Source organism: Anolis sagrei, chromosome X (genome assembly GCF_037176765.1).
Source record: "Anolis sagrei isolate rAnoSag1 chromosome X, rAnoSag1.mat, whole genome shotgun sequence".
In the NCBI taxonomy this organism is placed as follows: domain Eukaryota; kingdom Metazoa; phylum Chordata; class Lepidosauria; order Squamata; family Dactyloidae; genus Anolis; species Anolis sagrei.
In genome coordinates, this window is record NC_090034.1 from 94,657,781 (window position 1) to 94,679,228 (window position 21,448).

Genomic DNA, 21,448 nt, shown 5'->3' on the forward strand with positions numbered 1-21,448 from the left:
AGCTCACTCCAACCCGAGCTGGCTTCGAACTCATGACCTCTCGGTCAGGAGTGATTTAATGCAGCTAGCTCTCAGCTAGCTGTGCCACAGCCTGGTCCTTTTTTTAGTTTCATCTCTTAATTTAGTTAACTTAGGGCTACCTTCTTCTTTTTTAATGGGGTTAATCTGAAAGTCGTTTTTCACAAATAAGTATTTTTTGTAGCTTCAATTTTCTCTAAATCATGTAATTGTGTTTTTATCCCCTTCCATCTTTCTTTATTTTCTTCTGCAGGGTCTTTATGAAAGTCTTGGCATATCTTTTCACCTTCTTGTTTTAATTTATCTACCTTGCCTTTTTCTCTTTTCTTGATACCTTTTTCAATTGGTATACAATGGGAAAAATCAGGGAAGAAATAGTGAGGACTTGGAAATAAAACTAGGGCTAGTGTTAGGGTTATCTATGAATTAGACAACATGAGAAGTTAATCTTTACATCTTAATATTTACATCTTAATTATAAGGAGTTTTTCCTCCATTTACTCAACAGGGAGTACAGTATACTGCAGTCACCACTTTCCCTTCTCTGCTGCCACCTCATGGTTCTCCTCAATAGTATCATAAAACAGGATTTCTCACTAGGAACACATCTACACTGTTCATTTAGGTTAGATGAGTCAAACATCATATGGAGGTGATCTCAGGTAATGCAGGCAGGGTCACCTTAAAGGCTTAAATAGTCTTGCCTCGCATTAAGCAAAGTTAAGGGATTGTTGGAATTATGTTCCAGAATTTGGAGTACCCCCAAGCTTTCGGCCCATCTGAACAGTTGGGCCAAAATGGAAATGACCACAACTGTTTGTATGCCATCAGTGATGTCAACTAAGGCAATGGGGAAATTGGGAAAGGGAGGGGGAGAGGATGAAATAGCTCAGTTTTTCCCTCTCCCCCCCCCCCCCCACTCCCTCCTTTGTTATCTCACTGCAGCAGAGAGTGTTTGAGGACTGGGGCATCCGTAGGGATACCAAGGTGCTTGTTTATAAAGCTAGTGGCCTCCCAACCCTGCTCTATGCCTGCAAGACGTGGACTGTCTACAGACATCACATGCAACTCCTGGAACGATTCCATCAACGCTACCTCTGGAATATCCTGCAAATCTCTTGGGAAGACAAGCGGACAAATGTCAGTATGCTGGAAGAAGCAAAGATCCCCAGCATTGAATTGATGGGCCTCCGCCATCAATTCGACTGGACCGGCCACGTTGTCCGGATGCCCGACTACTGTCTCCCAAAACAGTTGCTCTACTACGAACTCAAGAACAGAAAACGGAATGTTGGTGGACAGGAAAAGAGATTTAAAGATGGGCTCATAGCCAACCTTAAAAACTCTGGAATAGACCCTTAGAACTGGGAAGCCCTGGCCCTTGAGCACTCTTGCTGGAGGTCAGCTGTGACCACCAGTGGTGTAGACAGGCATGTAGCCGGGGAGGGGGGCTTGGGGGGTTTCAGCCCCCCCCCCCTGAAATTCTGATGGTGGCCCACGAGAAGGCCTTACTGGTACATTATTTAGACTGTTATGTTTATCCATATCATGATCTGATCACCATGCTCAATATATACCATATGCATGGGGGTATTGGGGTAACGATACAAAAAGTTTGCTAGGATAGACCCTCTTTCACTCAGACTCAGCCCCTCCCCCCCCCCCCCCCCCCCCCCCTGGAAACAAAATCCTGGCTACCGGCCTGGGTGTAGAATTTGAAGAGGCATGAATGGAGGGTGAAAGAGAGAAACGTACCAAGAGGAAGTCACATCAAGCTAACCCCAACCGGGACCACCTTCCACCTGGAAACCAATGCCCTCACTGCGGGAGAAGATGCAGATCAAGAATAAGGCTCCACAGTCACCTTTGGACCCACCACCAGTACACTGATCTTGGAAGACTATCCTACTCAGACAATGAGGGATTGCCTAAGTATCCCACTGCCTCATCCAAGATCATTGCAGGCAACAACGGACAGGTTGGACCTGTATTACAGCCAGAGATTACCTTATAAAGGAGGATGGGAGGGATAAGTGCCATCCTGTGTCCCAAGGTTGCCTTAGCCTGGAAGACATGAGATGGCAGTGACAACAGTTGCAGTTGGTTTCCTGTTGTGACCAGACCTAGAATCCATGTTGTGTCAAGAACTAGGACTCATATCATGGCTTCTTTGGGCAAAGTCCGAGGGATACACAAGAGTTTTTTTTTGGAAACTCTAGAATATTCCATAGTTTTGGGGCAGCCTGAACAGTGGATCAGAATATTTACTGGCACTTCTGGTGCCATCACTCTTTCCATGTGCTTATCATTGCAGGGAATGGGTCACGTAAATGTATATTTTATAATTTATGTGTTGGCATCTAATGGTTTCCCTGAGTCCCCCTCTGAGGGTGAGTAGGAGAGGGCATAAATGCATGAAATAATAATAATAATAGTAATAATAATAATAATAATAATAATAATAATAATAATAATAATGTCAGACAAGGTGATTTGATATCCCCATACAACCAAGAACTTGCCACAATTTATTATGATCCACACAGCCAAAGGCTTCAGAATAGTCAATAAAACAGAAATAGATGTTTTTCTGAAACTCCCTGCCTTTCTCCATTATTATTATTATTATTATTATTATTATTATTATTATTATTATTCCAGGTGACAGCAGGATTGAAGAGAAACAACTGGAAAAGCTGGCACGATAGGAGGGTTTAAAGACTGAACTGCAAAGACTCTGGCACAAGCCAGTAAAGATGGTCCTAGTGGTGATCGGCACACTGGGTGCAGTGCCTAAAGACCTTGGCCTGCACTTAAACACAATCGGCGCTGACAAAATTACCATCTGCCAGCTGCAGAAGGCCACCTTACTGGGATCTGCGCACATTATTCACCAATACATCACACAGTCCTAGACACTTGGGAAGTATCCAACGTGTGATCCAATACAACAGCCAGCAGAGTGATCTTGTCTGCTGCGGACTCATCTTGTTGTGTTTCAAATAATAATAATGTCCATGTTGTTGGCATCACCATTTATAATAAGCCATAGGGCTCTATCTAAGCTTCTGGCCATTGGCACCTCTGCTAACATCAGCAGAGCTACATGCGTAACCTGGAAGAAGGAAGGGTGATTATATCTCTTGTTCTTGCTAGCCCATGAGGCATCCTGTTTACAGCATTGCCAGGCATCCTGTATTTTAAGAGATAGTTCCTAATTTCAAGCAAATGACCTGTGTCAGGTTTTCTTGCTCTTCATGTCCCTACGGAGCTCTATAGCTTGCTAGAAGTAGCAGTGGCAACACAACAGAAGTGAGATTAGGGTCGCCCCAGCAGAGCAAATACATGCCCAGGCTGTCTAAGCAATGACCTTAGATTCAGCAGCTCCTGGACATATTTATACTAGATATATTGCCAGGTGTAGATAAGCCAGTATAAACAGAATAAAAGCAATGATTAAATAGCCTGAGTAATCTCATGGGTTACACCCAGAATTGCCACAGTTAGCGCACATAGCTTATTTAAAGCCTTCTCTTAAGAGTTTCCTGCTCTGAACCACAGGTTACTATATTACTTTTATTTATTTAATACCTAATAAATGTTTTTAAAATATATTCCAGCCATAGATCAAAAGAGTGAAAACCAGATATCCATGTACAAGGGTGAATTCTGGCAGAAGTGATTAAAGCAGTGAAAGCAATAAAGTGAGTCAAATTGCTGTTATCAGAGAGTTTATTTTATTGCAACGTAAAAGAATATTGGAACTAATTCAGTAACAGAAGGAACTGTGTTGGATAAAAAATGATTAATTGTTTTATCTCTGCCAAGAAATCTGAAAGTATGTATGAATTCTGGTCTACTATTGACGCAAAACATCTAGAAGAGTTACAGGCTGAGTCTACATGGAGTGGATTAATCTGGGGCATTTGTGCTCCAAAAGACCCAGGATCCAGTATGTATCTACTGAATCCATGTGTCTAAACAGTCCAGTTCACTCCTTTATTGGGAAATTCCCTTGTCCACGTGTTGTCACTGTCATGCCTCACCAGCTATGGAACTTCGTGTAAGTCCAGGTTATCACCTGTTGTTTCTAGTAATTGAGAAAACCAAAGTGTTCTTCCAGCAGGCACCAGCCAATCCATCTGCAATGCCAGAGATACAGCTTAATGGTGTAACATTAGAAAATGTTGACCATTTCCGCTACCTTGGCAGCCACCTCTCCACAAAAGTCAACATTGACACTGAAATGCAACACCACCTGAGCTCTGTGAGTGCAGCATTTTTCCGAATGAAACAGAAAGTGTTTGAGGACCGGGACATCTGTAGGGATCCCAAGGTGCTGTTTATAAAGCTATTGTCCTCCCAACCCTGCTATGTGCTTGCGAATCATGGACTATCTACAGATGTCACATGCAACTCCAGGAACAATTCCATCAGCGTTGCCTCCAAAAAATCCTGCAAATCTCTTGGGAAGACAGGTAGACAAATATCAGTGTGCAGGAAGAAGCAAAGACCACCAGCATCAACTCTGCTGGACCGGCCACGTTGTCCAAATGCCCAATCACCATCTCCCAAAGCAGTTGCTCTACTCCGAACTCAAGAACGGAAAACAAAATGTTGAAGGACAGGAAAAGAGATTTGAAGATGGGCTCAAAGCCAACATTAAAACTGTGGCATAGACACCGAGAATTGGGAAGCCCTGACCCTTGAGCGCTCTAGCTGGAGGTCAGCTGTAACCAGTAATGCTGTAGAATTTGAAGAGGCATGAATGGAGGGTGAAAGAGAGAATTGTGGGAAGAGGAAGGTGTGTCAAGCCAACCATGACTGAAACTCCATTCCACCTGGAAACCAATGTCCTCATTGCGGGAGAACATGCAGGTCAAGAATAGGACTCCACAGTCACCTACGGACCCACCGCCAGGGCACCACACTTAGACGACAATCTTATTCAGACAACGAGGAATCGCCTAAGTAAAGTAAGTAACTTTAACCTGTGCTTTCAAATAAAGAGTTTACCACATCTTATCTGGATGCAAATATAATTGCTTGGAAAGGACAAGGACCAGTTTTGTTATTTCAATCTTATTAAGATTAAAGTAAACTTTACATGAGACAGCACTTGAAATAAACCAAGGGACTAGATTCTAATTATGTGAAGCTTCATCTTAGGCGACATCTACACTGATCATTTAAATCACCCCCCTCTCTTCTGACCTTTTGTGCACAGGTCAAAACTTTTCTGTGGAAGCAGGCCTTTCCCAATAACCCATAATAGGAAATGATCAGGCTGCAATGGATAAGGCAAATTGTGCTGGTACGGCTGTACCAGGAGCTCCAACTTTATTTTCTTTCTGTTCTCTGTTTGCAGTCATAGGGCAGACCTCCTGTCCATCATAATTAAGCTTTGGTTCCACCCCTTGTTCAGGGCTCTGGCGGGGGAGGAGCCATTTTTTGGGCAGTCTCACATAAGGAAACTAAACTATAGGACGTAGACCAGCTCGTCCCATAGAAAAGCTTCTTTTCTCAAGAACATCCAAGGAAACAGAAACAGAAATTCCAGGTAAAAGGTCCCAAGGCTTTGGCTGAGAGCTCACAGCCTCACAGCCTCACAGCAATCAGAGGGGAAACAACCCTGAGGTTTTCAAAGAATTCTCTGAGGGAGGACAGCACTACAGATCAACTGAACTCCAGCTGAAATATCTTCAAGCCTCGGCTGGTAGGTCTGCTTGATACCCAGACACATTTGGAATCGGTAGTAGGACCCACACCGATGAGGCATAGATAGTAAACAGCCTGGGAGAGGTTAAATAGGGTTTTTTCCTACAGAGAAAGTACAGTTAATTAAAGTCAGGTACAAGTCCATTGAGGATTAGACTAAGAAAGCCTTGAAGTGTTGTTTGAACCATTGAAGATTTGTTGTTTGTTCCATAATAAAGACTTTGTTGTATCATTAAAGACTCTAAAGACCATTACTTCAGAAAAATCCCTGAGAACCTCTCTTTGAGGCACCCTGGCTTCCCACTGGGCTTAAAGTATACGTCCTATAGAAAGGACAACTGTTACAGGCCCAGCACGCGACAGAACACAAATCAATGAAGGCGATCTTGGAGTTGACAATGTATATACAAGCGAAACAAACAGAGCTTTAGGATATATATATTAGGCCTGGGTGGTTTCGTTTCGTTAATTCGTAATTCGTTAATAATTCGTTAATTTTTCCAATTACAAAACGATAACGAACCATTCTGGAGCAATTATTAAAAAAAACGAATTTTTAAACACGTTTTGTAAATGCTTCGTATTTCGTTATTGTATTCGTTTCGTTATTGTTCTGAGGTTGTTTCGTTATTATTTCCGCATGTCTGGGCCAGTTTTATGGTTTAATTAGTGAAAAAAAATTATAATATCACACCAACAGTCAAGAACAGAGGGAGAGGGAAGCTTCAGAAGTTTTTGGAGGTTTTTTAGCGTATTTCGCGGTCGCGTCCGCCATTAACGAATCGATTCGTTATTGTTTCGGAAATCGATTCATTAATTTTTTACCATTTACGAAATTTCGTAAATATCGAACTTTTTAAAAGGAAAATTTTGTAATTATTTTAAATATCGAAACAAAAAAACCCCCCAAATACAAATCGATTTTAGAAACAAATTTTTCCGTTGTTACCCAGGCCTAATATATATATATATATATATATAGAGAGAGAGAGAGAGAGAGAGAGATGACCTCAGTAGTCTGAGGCCCAGGGAATTTCAGTGGAACATGTTGTATTTATTAACTTTGTTTTTGGTTTGTTTGTTTGTTTGTTTGTTTTTGTGTCAGGAGTGACTTGAGAAACTGCAGATCCCTTCTGATGTGAGAGAATTGGCTGTCTGCAAGAAGGTTGCCCAGGGGATGCCCATATGTTTTGATGTTTTACTATCCTTATGGGAGGCTTCTCTCATGTCCACGCACAGGGAGCTGGAGCTGACAAAGGGAGCTCATCCACGCTCTCTCCACATTCGAACCTCCAACCTGTCAGTCTTCAGTTCTGCTGGCACAAGGGTTTAACCAATTGCACCACCGGGGGCTCCTTATCAACTTTGTTGTATATGGTTTGTGTAATTTGTGTTATCTGTTTATCAGTTTTACCTTGCTCTTGTGTCATGTAGTTTCTGTTGTTTTTGTCATTGTTCGCCACTTTGAGTCCCACCCATGAGAGAAAAGCAGGATAAAAATAAATCATCATCAGTTTAAAACTGGTGTTGAAGAAAGTTGTTTCTCTATGCAGATGATTACATACAAAATCCTGGAAGTAATTTGAGGTCTAGATGGTGAGAACACAAACCCACAGAATTTATTTATTTATTTGTAGTATTTATTTGCCACTTTTCTCACCCCTGGGTGTACTCAAAGTGGTTTGCACAGAGATAATAGTAACATGCAATGCCTTACATACGTAAACCAAATCACAAATCAACACCATATAACTAAGTATAAAATCAATAGAACAGTAGTGTAGCCATTAATTGTGTAGCTAACTACAATGAATGGTCATTACAGATGGGGTTGCAAAGCACATTGCCTGAATGCAAATTACATGGTGTAGCCCTTTGAATGTTGGATTAGTGACTTTACCGCATCCCACAGCATTCCCAAGAACTTGAATATAAGCTATGTACTTACCAGTATTATCACTCTCCCCATTGCACCATTCCTGGTGCCACACAACTGTAACTTCTAGACATTGTGATGCTACACTTCAAAATGGGCAGTGAAATATCACGCTCCTGTATAGCCAAATTATACATGTCTCTATCATCCATGGTTTCAGGTACCCATGGTGGCTCTTAGAACGTATACTACAGAGATATGAAAACTGTACTAAATGTTTGGGATCATAGAAGATAGTATTCACGACTTCCTTATGTAATTATGTTGTATTCTGCACCATGCTGCAATTATTATTATTATTATTATTATTATTATTATTATTATTTGATACACAACAAGAGTAGTACACAGAAAACAAGATCACACTGCTGGATTTTGTATTGGATTACACATCGGACACTTCCCAAGTGTCTAGGACTGTGTGATGTATTGATGAATAATGCGTGCAGATCCCAGTAAGGTGGCCTTCTGCAGCTGACAGATGGTAATTTTGTCAGTGCCGATTGTGTTTAAGTGCAGGCCAAAGTCTTTAGGCACTGTACCCAGTGTACCGATCACCATTGGCACTACTTTTGGGACTACTTTTACTGGCTTGTGCCAGAGTCTTTGCAGTTCGATCTTTAATTATTATTATTATTATTATTATTATTATTATTATTATTATTATTATTATATACACAAGAGTAGTACACAGAAAACAAGATCACAATGCTGGCTTTTGTATTGGATCACACATCGGACACTTCCCAAGTGTCTAGGACTGTGTGATGTATCTGCGAATAATGCATGCAGATCTGAGTGGGGCAGCCTTTTGCAATTGACCGATGCCAATTGTTTTTAAGTGCAGGCCAGGGTCTTTAGGCACTGCACCCAATGTGACGATCAGCACTGGGACCACATTTACTGGCTTGTGCCAGAGTCTTTGCAGTTCAATCTTTAAATCCTCATATTATGTCATCTTTTTCAGTTGCTTCTCATCAATTCTGCTGTTGCCTGGAACTGCAACATCAACAATCCATACTTTGTTTTTTCCATGATTGTGAGGTCAGGAGTATTGTGCTCCAAAACTCTGCCAGTCTGAAGTCTCAAAGTAGTTTGACGTGTTCATTTTGTGTAACTTTTTCAGGCTTGTGATTCCACCAGTTCTTTGTCGCAGGCAGATAGTATTTGTGGCACAAGTTCCAATGGATCATCTGAGCAACAGTATTATGCCTCTGCTTGTAGTCTGTTTGTGTGATCTTCTTGCAGCAGCTTAGTATGTGATCCATCGTTTTGTCTGCTTCCTTTCAGAGCCTACACTTGGATTATTATTATTATTATTATTATTATTCACACACTAGCAATTTTCAGGTGTAGGAGTGTGCTACCTTGACATTTAGAGGCATGGAGGAGAGGAGAAAGCAAGACTTCATCGGGTTGTTGTAGGTTTTTTTGGGTTGTATGGCCATGGTCTAGAGCAGGGGTCCTCAAACTACGGCCCGGGGGCTGAATACGGCCCTCCAAGGTAATTTATCCAGCCCTTGCTCAGGGTCAACCTAAGTCTGAAATGACTTGAAAGCACACAACAACAACAACAATCCTATCTCATCAGCCAAAAGCAGGTCCACACTTCCCAATGAAATACTAATAAGTTTATATTTGTTAATTTGTTCTTCATTTTAATTCTTGTATTGTTCTAAAGTGTTTTTTGCACTACAAATAAGATACGTACACTGTGCATAGGAATTCATTCATATATTTTTTTTCAAATTATAATCCGGCCCCCCAACAGTTTGAGGGACTGTGACCCGGCCCTCTGTTTAAAAAGTTTGTGGACCCCTGGTCTAGAGGCATTCTCTCCTGATGTTTTGCCTGCATCTGTGGCAAGCATTCTCAGAAGTAGCATCCTCTGAGAATGCTTGCCATAGATGCAGGCGAAACGTCAGGAGAGAATGCCTCTAGACCATGGCCATATAGCCCCAAAAAACCTACAACAACCCAGTGATTCTGGCCATGAAAGCCTTCGACAATACATTCAAGACTTCATCCCTGGCCAGCCTTCTGGATCTATGGAGATCCAGGACACCAATCTTCCCCTGACCACAAACAGAAAAAAGTTTCTGCACAGTTATTTTTTCACTCCATTTCAAATCTTAAAAAACCAGTAAATGTCCAGGGTAGCATATACTGTCTCTGGAAAGCTGACTCACAGGGACAGAAAGGGTGAAAAGCTCCATGAGCACTAAAATAAGCATCTGTACAGCTATTGTGATTTTTGTCAAACAGGTTTTGACCTATGAAATAACTTCATCCTCTTTTGTTTATATTAATCTATGCATAGCCTCAGCAATTTATGCAAACCTGTCTTTTTTATTTATGATGGCTGTGTGCCTTTCTACAAAATGTACATGTGTTTAATTGCATTGATATATGTTGATTTATGTCATGTCCATTTTTTATTACTAAATGCACAGCATTTACTGTTCCATTTGTGTCCTTCTTTGGTATGTTGGCAGGGAATCAGGGCTGAATAACAAAGCAAAAGATTAATTCATGCAGTTCCTGGTGCACTGAAAATAGTTTTATTGTCTATATGACTCATTTAGCAACAGAGCAGAATGCTGCCTGAAGATTTTCCTTACCTTTGTGCTTATAAGAGGGCTAGAGACTGTCCTTTCTAAAAATTAGAGTACAGCCTCTGGGAATGATCATAAAATCATAGAAACATAGAGTTGGAAGAGACCTCATGGGCCATCCAGTCCAAGCTTCTGCCAAGAAGCAGAAAATCACATTCAAAGTACCCCTGACAGATGGCCATCCAACCTCTGTTTAAAAGCCTCCAAAGAAGGAGCCTCCACCACACTCCAGCGCAGAGAGTTCCGCTGCTGAACAGCTATCCCAGTTAGGAAATTCTTCCTTATATTCAAGTGAAATCTGCTTTCGTTCTTGCAGTTTGAAGCCATTGTTCCATGTCCTACTCTACAGGGCAGCAGAAAACAAGCTTGCTCCTTCCTCCCTGTGACTTCCCCTCACATATTATACAATTGTGATATTCTCTACAAGTCTCTCCAACACCTGTGTCTGTTTTGCTGGACATAAGAATCAAATGAGATTAAAGTGTTAGAATAGATTGTGATGCACTCAACTGTAGGTAGCAGGGCTGGGATGAGAAGCATTTCCATTGTGTTGAGAAATAAACTGGAGAAGGTTAAAGGGAGTTGTGGATTTGTGCGGTGAAAGCAGTTTTCAGTTCACAATAGCTTATGCTTTTGTTGCCAAGGAGGGAGAAAGTATTATCACTGCCGGGATGTATCTGTTCCAATGTGTTCCCAGCTTGATTTCGACAAATGGGATGACATATCCTTGCAGGAAACCTAAAATGGCCAAGTGGAGAAAATCAAGGATGTGGTGCAGTTTACTGGTAGATAATATGCTTCTCAAGGAAAAGGTAGCAGGGTACATCACCGTGCAAAGATAAGTGGTTGGCCGAACCCCAGGAAAGTTGCATGACAGAGACCAGGAAGAGTCAAAGTGTGAGTTGCATGTGCACAAACAAACACTCCGGGCTGCTCAAGAAGAAAAGAAAATTACCCCAAATCCTTTTAGGCCAGTGGTCCTCAACCTTCCTAATGCTACGACCCCTTAATATAGTAGCTTGTGGTGACCCCCAACATAAAATTATTTTTGTTCCTATTTCACAAGTGTAATTTTGCTGCTGTTATGAATAGTAATGTAAATATCTGATATGCAGTATGTATTTTAATTATCTGGACCAAATTTGGCACAAATACCCAATACGCCCAAATTTGAATACTGGTGGAGTTGGGGGAGATTGATATTGTCATTTGGGAGTTGTAGTTGCTGGGTTTTATAGATAACCTACAATCAAAGAGCATTATGAACTTCACCAACGATGGAATTGAACTGAACTTGGCACACAGAATTCCCACAATGAAAATACTGAAAGGGTTTGGTGGCCATTGATCTTGAGTTATGGAGTTGTCGTTCACCTACATCCAGAAAGCATTGTGGACTCAAACAATGATAGATTTGGACCAAACTTGGTACCAATACTCAATATGTCCAAATGTGAATCCCGGTGGACTTTGGAGAAGATTGACCTTGACATTTGGGAGTTGTAGTTGCTTGGATTTATAATTTACCTACAATCAAAGGGCATCCTGAACCCCACCAACGATGGAATTGAACCAAACTTGGCACAAAAAACTCCCACGACCAACAGAAAATACTGGAAGTGTTTGGTGGGCATTGACCTTTTGGAGTTATAGTTCACCTACACCCAGAGAGCACTGTGGACTGGCAGTTTCTCAAGTTGCTCCTGACACATAATTTTTTTTAAAAAAAAACCCTTGTGGTAAATGAATAGTAGGATTATCCTTAGCTGGACACATCATTGTTCACTACCTTTGATTTTTTTTTTTCATGAAGGGATTGCATGTATTCAAAGGATGGTTTTTGGGCTTCGATGGAATGGAACAAAATCTCAAAAAAGTGTGTGTGTGTGTGTGTGTGTGTATAAAGTCAAATGCCAAGCCTTTTATTTGACATACACAGACTTGGTTTTGAAAACTAGAATTTGGAAATATCAGCCTGTATAAATTTATGGGGTAAATAAAATATTAAAATTCTGACATTTTTATATTGGAAAGAAATAGATTTGCAGTGAATTGTGAAATGCAAATGTTTGCTTTCTGTGAAGGGAGGAGATCCAAGGATTCAAAAAGAAATGCTACAAATGCAAACCATCTCCATTTTGTAACGGTTTTAATCAACATGATTTTTTTTAAAAGAAGGAAATATCCCACTTTACAGAACAGTGAAAATTGCCTACTATTACTAAATGTTAGAGCTGAACACACTGGTGAGATGCTTCTACAAATCTTGAGAGTGTCATTTCTTCATGCAGTGGAGGGTATTTTCTACTAGGACTTGCCAGACTGGATTATTTTGGGAGCAGGAGTACACTGAGGACTCTTCACAATTTCCATGTACAATCCAGGAACTCCATAAATTCGTGGCTCATTCGTACAGGCATTCTTGGTCCCACAACCACGTTTGGCATGATGGTAGATCTGTCCTTCTGCAACAATGGAAGAGACAAAATGACAGCCCATTAGAAGAACCTGGGAAAGTGTATCTAAAGGTTAATTCCTTCTCTTACATATAAAGCTTACTCATGACAGCAACTAGGTGCACATCTACACTAATCACTTAGGTTAGTGTGTGTGTGTGAACCAGGCCTTTAATGACCAAAAGAGAGTGGATCCAGCCAAACCGATAGCAAGGCCACCTTGGCAGGATCTGGAGAACAAGTCCTATGGGGAGTGGCTTAAAGAGCTGGGCATGTTTAGTCTGCAGAAGAGAAGGCTGAGAGGAGATATGATGAAGACCATGTCTCAATATGTGAGGGGAAGTCATAGAGAGGAGGGACCATGCTTGTTTTCTGTTTCCTTGGAGACCAAGACACAAAACAATGGCTTCAAGCTACGGGAAAGGAGATTCCACCTTAATATTAGGAAGAGAACTTCCTAACTTTGAGAGCTGTTCAGCAGTGGAACTCTCTGCCCCGGAGTGTGGTGGAGGCTCCTTCTATGGAGGCTGGATTGCCATCTGTCAGGGGTGCTCTGTATGCGATTTTCCTGCTTCTTGGCAGAATTGGATTGGACTGGATGGCCCATGAGGTCTCTTCCAACTCTATGATTTTATGACACCTTCATTCCACTATTCTCTGAAGCAAAGATTAGAGAGGCATTCCTGTGTCCTATCCAAACAATATTATAATAGAGAAGAACTGCCATCTGAGTCCTAGCTTTAATGGATACTAGGCTTGCTTCTGCCCTGCAGAAATGGCTTGTTAAACTAGTTCTAATGGGTCCTTTTCTAGCAGTTCACCACAAGATGATATTAAAGGAGAAGAAGACGAAGAGGAGAAGGAGGAAGAAGAAGAAGAAGAAGAAGAAGAAGAAGAAGAAGAAGAAGAAGAATCTTTATACCCCACCACCATCTCCCCAAGGGGACTTGGGGCAGCTAACATGATGAGGCCAACCCAACAATTATTTATTTATTTATTTGCAACATTTATATGCCGCCCTTCTCACCCTGAAGGGGACTCAGAGCGGCTTACAAGTAAAAGTAAATACAATATATTATATTATTACCATAGCACAATATTAATATTATATATTACATTGTACTATAACATTATACTGTAATGTTATTAGTAATATGACATTTAATATAAAATATATAATTATAATTTCATATTAGTAGTAGTAGTAGTATTATATTGTATTACATTATAATATTATCAATATTATATGTATATACAATATATTATAACAAATTACAACAAAAGCAACAAACATACAATAATACATCAAATAAAATATAATAAAATATAACAAAACAAATACTACAAAATAAAAGGATATAAAATAAAATAACAAAAATTGAGCAGAGTGGGCACGGCCAATTGCAAAGGATAGAATTTTTAAAACTCCGGGTGAGATGGATGAATAGGGTAGTGTGATAGATCTTACCATGTTCCACAGACACATCATAGTAGATACAATTGGTTTCCCATCCATTGCAGCTGATGATCTCTGTGGGTACACATCTGGGATCCTCTGAGAAACACCCAGGGCACTTCAGTCCATTTGGTATGACTCCTAGCTTTGGCACTGGGAAGATGAGAATGCACACCGGAAGCATTAAGAACACATCAGTTCCAGAATCCTGAATCCTGACCATATGTTGCTCCTCTTTTGACCTACTGCAGAAGTTGGTGAATTACATTGGGATAATGTCAGACCACTGTAATTTAACCTATAGTCTGATGTATGCCATTGTAATTTACAAACATTGTAATTTACATTGCAACTCACTTTTTCAGTCATTGCAAAAGGTGGGATTAAGTATTGGCCATGCAATGACAAAAATATTTTCCCTTCCCCTAAATAGGACCCCCAAATATAAAAAATATAGATATAAAATATAAGTTCCTAAATAATAGATAGTGAAAGGGAGCATATGGCTGGATGGTGAGCAATTGTATGATCTGCATAAACCTGCATAACCCCACTAGGTCCCCATAGATGTCTGTCATTGTGCATCCAGCTAAAAAAATTATAACTGACTAGCCATCCCCTGCCACATGTCTCTGTGGCCCAGCCTGGTGATCTGGAAAATAAATTAATGAGAAAGTTTTGTTTTCTAACATATGTAATTTCTTTATGCTTGTGGGTAAACAGTGTTTCTTGCTGTTTCTTTGTCAGTGTTGATGTAGAGCGTGTCTGGGACATATAAAATATAATTGTCCTTCTTCAGGGGTCCCTTTCAAATCTATGATACTATATCTCTCTGTGTGTAAACCATAGATATCTATCTATATCTAGGGCTGGATGTCTGTCAGCAGGCCCGTAGCCAGGATTTCGTTTTGGGGGGGGGGGGGGTAAATTTTTTTCAGGGGGGTTTCGGGGGGGCTGAGTTTTGGGGGGGGGGGCTGAGTCTGAGTGAAAGAGGGTCTACCCTAGCAAACCTTTTGTATCGTTACCCCAATACCCCCATGCATATGGGATATATTGAGTATGGTGATCATATCATGATATGAATAAACATAACAGTTTAAATAATGCACCAGTAAGGCTTTTTTGCGAACCACCATGAGAATTTCGGGGGGGGGGGGGGCTGAAGCCCCTCAAGCCCCCCCCCCCCCCACCCGGCTACATGCCTGTCTGTCAGGAGGGCTTTGATTACGTTTTCTTGCCCTCGTGAAGAGAGTTGGACTGAATGTCCTTAAGTATTTTCTGTTGATCATGGGGGTTCTGTGTGAGAAGTTTTCCACAATTCTGTCATTGGTGAGTTTCAGAATGCTCTTTGATTGTAGGTGAACTATAAATCCCAGTAACCACAACTCCCAAATGTCAAGGTCTATTTCCCCCTAACTCCATCTGTGTTCATATTTGGGCATATGGAATATTCATGCCAAGTTTGGTCCAGATCCATCATTGTTTGAGTCCACAGTTCTCTCTGGATGTATGTGAACTAGAACTCCCAAACTCAAGGTCAATGCCCACCAAACACTTCTAGTGTTTTCTGTTGGTCATAGGAGCCCTGTGTGCCACGTTTGGTTCAATTCCATCATTGGTGTAGTTCAGATTCTAGGTTAACTATAAATCCCAGCAACTACAACTCCCAAATGACAAAATAATTTTTTTTAGTGATGGTCACTCCTTGGGTTAGTAGGTGTCTTGAGGCCAAATTTGGTGGCAATTTGTCCAGTTGTTTTTGAATTTTGTAATTCCCACAAATGAACCTCACATTTTTATTTATATAGATTGCTGGTCAGTTTCAGAGAACTAGAATGGGATGGGATGCTGTTGTTGCCCCATCTTCCAATGCAGTAACACAGCCAACATATCAGAAATTAAATCATTTTGCAAGACTTCAAGAACCAAAATAAAATGTGCAGTCTAGAAGATCCAAAATGGAAGCTGTGATCTCATGAAACCCCCAAATGCTTGAATGGACAGCTCAAATCAGCCCAAAATCTGGACCAATCCAGGGACAATATTCCACTATCAGGGACTTATTAACACTTCATATTTATAGCTCTATAATTCCACTTTATCTGCCATGAATCATCTTATGGAATTTTGTGGTCTGGTTCAGTGAGATTTCTAAATGCTCCTTCTTAATTTGCCAAATCCCAGGATTCTATAGGTTAGAACCATGGCAAATAAAATGAGATCACATCATTACAATTTGGTGGTGTTTATAGGTTGAACTTCTTCTTGAGTAAGAGATGATGGGGAGGCTTAAAAAATTGCTGCACTTACGTGTCACTTTTCCACTGTTGCAAAGATCCTTGCGGCAACACATGGAAGCTTTCCGTCTGCGCTGCGAAGGGAGGGTGAAGCTCATGGGAGATGGAAGACAATGCTTCAGTTTGGTACAGCCCTTATATGTTGCCAACCATTTGTCATGTCCTGAGAGTTTATCATGCAGGGGGGGAAACATATCATCATTCTCTGATTTCTGGATGAGATGGTTTGTATAGATACATTTCAATCTGATTTCTAGCTATAGTGGACAACCTTGGTGGACAGCCTGGACTGGAAAGTATATATAGGGAATATGCATCTGCACCTCACTACCTCTGAGGATGCTTGCCATAGATGCAGGCGAAATGTCAGGAGAGAATGCCTCTAGAACATGGCCATATAGCCCAAAGAAATCTACAACAGCCCTATGCACCTGTTGTTTCTGCTAGCTGTCTCAGGTTAGATCTACACAGCCATGTAATCCATTTTCTAAATCCAGGTTATCTGCTTTGAACTGGATTATATGAGTCTACACCACCATATAATACATCCCAAAGCAGGTAATATGGATTCAGAAACTGGATTATGTGGCAGTGTAGATGGGGCCTCAGTCTTTTGATATGATCAACCATGTTGTCCTTCTCAGCCACTTTCCTGGAATGAGACTGAGGCCCCTTCCACACAGCTGAATAAAATCCCACATTATCTGCCTTGAACTGGAATATATGGCAGTGTGGACTCAGATATCCCAGTTCAAAGCAGATATTGTGGGATTTTCTGCCTTGATATCCTTGGTTATATAGCTGTTTGGAAGGGCCGAGGGACCTTGCAGTAGCTTGAGTTTTTCACCCCAACTGGAGTCAATGCATTGGTTCCATGGAACTACCATATAGGTTGAGTATGAATCCAAGTGCCTATGTATCCAGTAGCTCTACTTTATCTGGAACCAACAATTGGATTTCAGCCTGAGGGCAATACCATCAGGAAAAGAAGAAAAACAAATTACAAAGGAAAACATTACTGTTATGCATGATAGAACTCTCTGCTCTGAGGACAGCAAAGTCACCTACCAATCGTGGTCTCCACAGAGAGGGTAATGCAGGCATTTTCAGATGGTTTGCAGACGTGCGCTACACCAGTGCATGTTTCGGTGCCGCTACTGCAGTATTCACACTGCAAGCAAACTCCTGGGAGAAGAAAATGACATAAAAATCCAGAAGCAGCTCAGAATAGCAGTTATTACATACAGTGGTTTTTCTGCTTCAAGTTAAAGTCAATATATCAAAGTTTATCGTTCTCATACTCTGGGAGATCAGGGTTCAAATCTCTGCTCAGCTATGAAAACCCATTGGGGAACCTTGTGAAGATCACATACTTCCAGCCTTGGATGAAACCCACCACTAACAAACCTTCACTAGGATAAATTCAGGCCTGAAGGCAATAAAACAATCATAAGTAGAAGAACTGCATCTATAGAAAGCCCTTTGCCTGATTTTGGGGGGAACAGAGGTCAGAGGAGATGGTGCAAGAAGTTCCTGCATAGACTCTCTTTCCATCGTCTCAACTGTGTGAACATAAATCTAGGTCCAATCTAGAATATATCTCAGGGTCCTTCTACACAGCCATATAACCCAGAATATCAAAGCAGGGAATCCCATAATATCTGTTTTGAACTGGAATATATGACAGTGTGGACTCAGATATCCCAATTCAAAGCAGATATTGTGGGATTTTCTTGATATTCTGGGTTATATGGCTGTGTGGAAAATTCTGTTTTTTCCGCAGAATTTGTTTCTGGGGAAAATACAGAATAATCAACCAATGGGGATATTGTACAACTTTCTTACCATACCTGTGCATCATATCATGTGCTGAAGGAATTATTTTGCACAAAATTTGCACAAAACTTGTGCACAGGGCATTTTTTTCCATGATTACAGTATTGTAAACCTAACATACAACACCATAATTACACGTTTCTGATCATTTCACCATCACGGCAACTAAAAATGTTCCAAACCTACCTCTGAAGCAATGTAGCATCTCCAAAAGAAAGATTTCCAAGATGTTGAATAATTTGTTAGTGCCTGATGATGCATCCGTCCCTTTGTCATTGCAATAGGCAATGATGACTTGATGTGCCCCACTATCAGAAGACAGCAGGATTCATATTCACTAGGCTTGGGCGATCAAGGAAAAATTTGGTTCTAAACTCGTTTCGTTTCTAGAGAGCACTGGCGTTTCGTTTTTGTTTGTTTTTTGGACTTCCGAAATTTCCAATTTCAAAATGTTGAAATTTACGAAATTTCGTTAATTACGAATCAATTCGTTAATGAGGTGGGCATGGCCTCGCCCGGCTCCTCCTGAAGGCCATGCCCACTTCATCCCCCAGCCATCCATTGCCCTTTGCAGGCAGCCAGGGCAGGGGAACTGTAAGATTTCAAAAGTAATCTTACAGTTCCCCTGCCCTGGCTGCCTGCAATATCGCTTCTAATTATTAAAAAATAACTAATAAATAACGAGTAACAAAAATAATGATCAGGATCGCCCAAGCCTAATATTCACTCACAACCCCACTCTCCAGCAACTTGTTAAGAATAATGTATGGCTTTGAAGATAGTTTATTGAAGGGAGTGGGAGAATAACTGCAAGTGATATATTTATGCAGCCTGTGTATTTTTCTACAAAGAATAATGTCTTTGCAACATTTCAGGACATTCAGAGAATACTGCAGAGGAATGTTTACTTTCTCCTGCAGCAAGGAGAATAGTACCAGAATTATTTGAACCCCCCCTCCCCAAATCCACTCATGTAAGAACGAAATAATCATGTTTCTTCTCTACTAGGCCCATGTACACATATGCTCATTCATTCACCAATCTCGTTACTTGAGAAATGGAGAAGCACAGGATTGAATCACCCTCTCATCCCACCCTAAGATTTAAAGAAATCAGGACTAAGAAAACAAACAAACAAGGAGGACACTTAGGTTTTGAGAATAGCTATGTAGGCACGTGTGCATGCATATTCTTACTTCAAACATATGGCTTTAAATTCAATGCTACCCCAAATGGTAGTTGTATCTCTTTTGCTTTTCTTGATACATTATAGTATCTATATTGTGGCCATATTATGCTCCGTATTTTGTGCTGTTATTTTATCGGTTACCATTGAAGACAGTAAGGGCTAAGTCATTTACCATAGTATATTATATGCACAGTGCTCTCTGATTCCCAACCTTTGGTCCTCCAGGTGTTTTGGACTTCAACTCCCAGAAATCCCAGCCAGTTTACCAGCTGTTAGGAAGTTTTTGGGTCTTTACTACAGTGTGGTCCTAACAGAGTAATACTCTATGAACTTACCTGTAACAAGCAGGATGGAGAAGACATAGATGGTAAGAAACATCTGAACCTTTTTCTGAACACACACAAAAAGAAAGAAGTGAATACCGGAGTGTTGCGTCCAGTTGCGTAAAGGGTGATGAGTTTAGTGTAGATGGTTGGATTTATAGTTTCAGACCTGGAAAGGTGGGGCAAGAAAGAAGGATGGGGGCATGGAACAGTTCCTGGTCCGTTCGTCTCCAGAGAGGATAAATCACAGAGTTAAATCGGCACCTGTTCCAGGCTTAGTGACCATTGCGACACGTTAAGACAAATGAATGGACCTACAGCTAGCTCCCTTTGGGACTAAGGCCAACAGGACAGACTTTGAGTGGATGAGTGGTTCAACTCTTCTGTATTGAAAGGGCAAAAGGAATAAAACACTATGTTTGCAGTGCAATCCTATAGACCAGTGGTTCTCAACCTGTGGGCGGCAGCCCAGAAATGGGCCGCAAGAACAAAAATCTGGTCCGCGAACCTCCTTCCTCTTCATTTTATTTCCACTTCAGTCCACAGAGTTAACCGGCCCCACCCCTTTTGGTACCAATGTTACAGAGTGGTCACTGATGAAAGTGGTCCCCATTCAAGTGCTCTCTGGTCAAAGTGGTCCCCGGTCAAAGTGGGCCCTGGTCAAAGTGGTCCTCTTTGACCACTGGGCCTTGGTCAAACTGGGCCCTGGTCAAGTGGGCCCTGGTCAAAGTGGGTGCAGGTCAAAGTGGGTGCAGGTCAAAGTGGACCTTGGTCAAACTGGGCCCTGGTCAAAGTGGCCCTCTTTGACCAGTGGGCCCTGATCAAAGTGGGCCCTGGTCAAAGTTGTCCCTGGTTAAAGTGGTCCCTGGTCAAAGTGGTCCTCTTTGACCAGTGGGCCCTGGTCAAAGTGGACCCTGGTCAAGTGGGCCCTGGTCAAAGTGCACCCTGGTCATAATAGGTTGGGAACCACTACTATAGACATTTATCTCAGCGTAAGTCCTGAATTCAGAGGAACTTACTAGGACATATAGGCAATATAAAAAAATGCATAAGTTATTCCATCCTTAACATTCCATCCTAAGGAAGGTGATGTTAACATGTCAAAACTCCATGTCAAAAATGATCAGTTAACACAAGTTAATAAGGAGAGGACAAAATCTTCCCTATTAATTTAGAACATACTGATAGAAATCTGACATTGTGCTTGTACTGGGTAAATATACACTTAGCATGATGGGTTGCACTACACCACCCTTCTACTGAATGTAGAGATTGTGTAGCCAATTGTATATCAGCCAACATTCCTTCTTATTGTCCCACTGTGCAATGGAGAAGGCGCTGATGAATAGCACAGCCAGGTGCATAAGGAAACTTATGCATATGTCTGACACCAACAAGATTCTTACCTGTCACATGAATATTGTTGGCTTGCCAAAAGGAACAATTGCTCCCAAGGACTGCTTTGTAGTGGTGCAATTAGGGCAGGACTTTGGGGCAAATAGCCAAACACCACACATGAGAATGGGCAGGAGAGGGCCAAATTGCATTTGCGTTGGTTTGTCATGTTTTCAAGTAAATAAAAATTTCCTACACAAATACACTTT

At 41.2% G+C, this 21,448-nt stretch overlaps 1 protein-coding gene across 1 annotated transcript; it reads right to left on the bottom strand.

Annotated features, from left to right (window-relative positions):
* Positions 1-12,594: 12,594 nt before the first annotated feature.
* Positions 12,595-21,043, bottom strand: LOC137094861 (phospholipase A2 inhibitor and Ly6/PLAUR domain-containing protein-like). The gene is made up of 7 exons (XM_067460779.1): positions 21,027-21,043; positions 19,944-20,013; positions 19,857-19,911; positions 17,565-17,681; positions 16,510-16,659; positions 14,212-14,352; positions 12,595-12,752 (listed from the first exon to the last, which is right to left on the bottom strand). Exons 1-7 carry the CDS (start codon positions 21,041-21,043, stop codon positions 12,595-12,597), a joined length of 708 nt encoding a protein of 235 aa, XP_067316880.1.
* Between the last annotated feature and the right edge of the window lie 405 nt (positions 21,044-21,448).

Bases quoted from the DNA above. Each gene is read 5' to 3' on its own strand.
- LOC137094861 (XM_067460779.1), bottom strand. The intron at 17,682-19,856 runs GTAAGTTCATAG...TTCTTCTCCCAG, and splicing joins CTCCATCCTGCTTGTTACAG to GAGTTTGCTTGCAGTGTGAA. The intron at 14,353-16,509 runs GTAAGTGCAGCA...TCATCTTCCCAG, and splicing joins CAACAGTGGAAAAGTGACAC to TGCCAAAGCTAGGAGTCATA.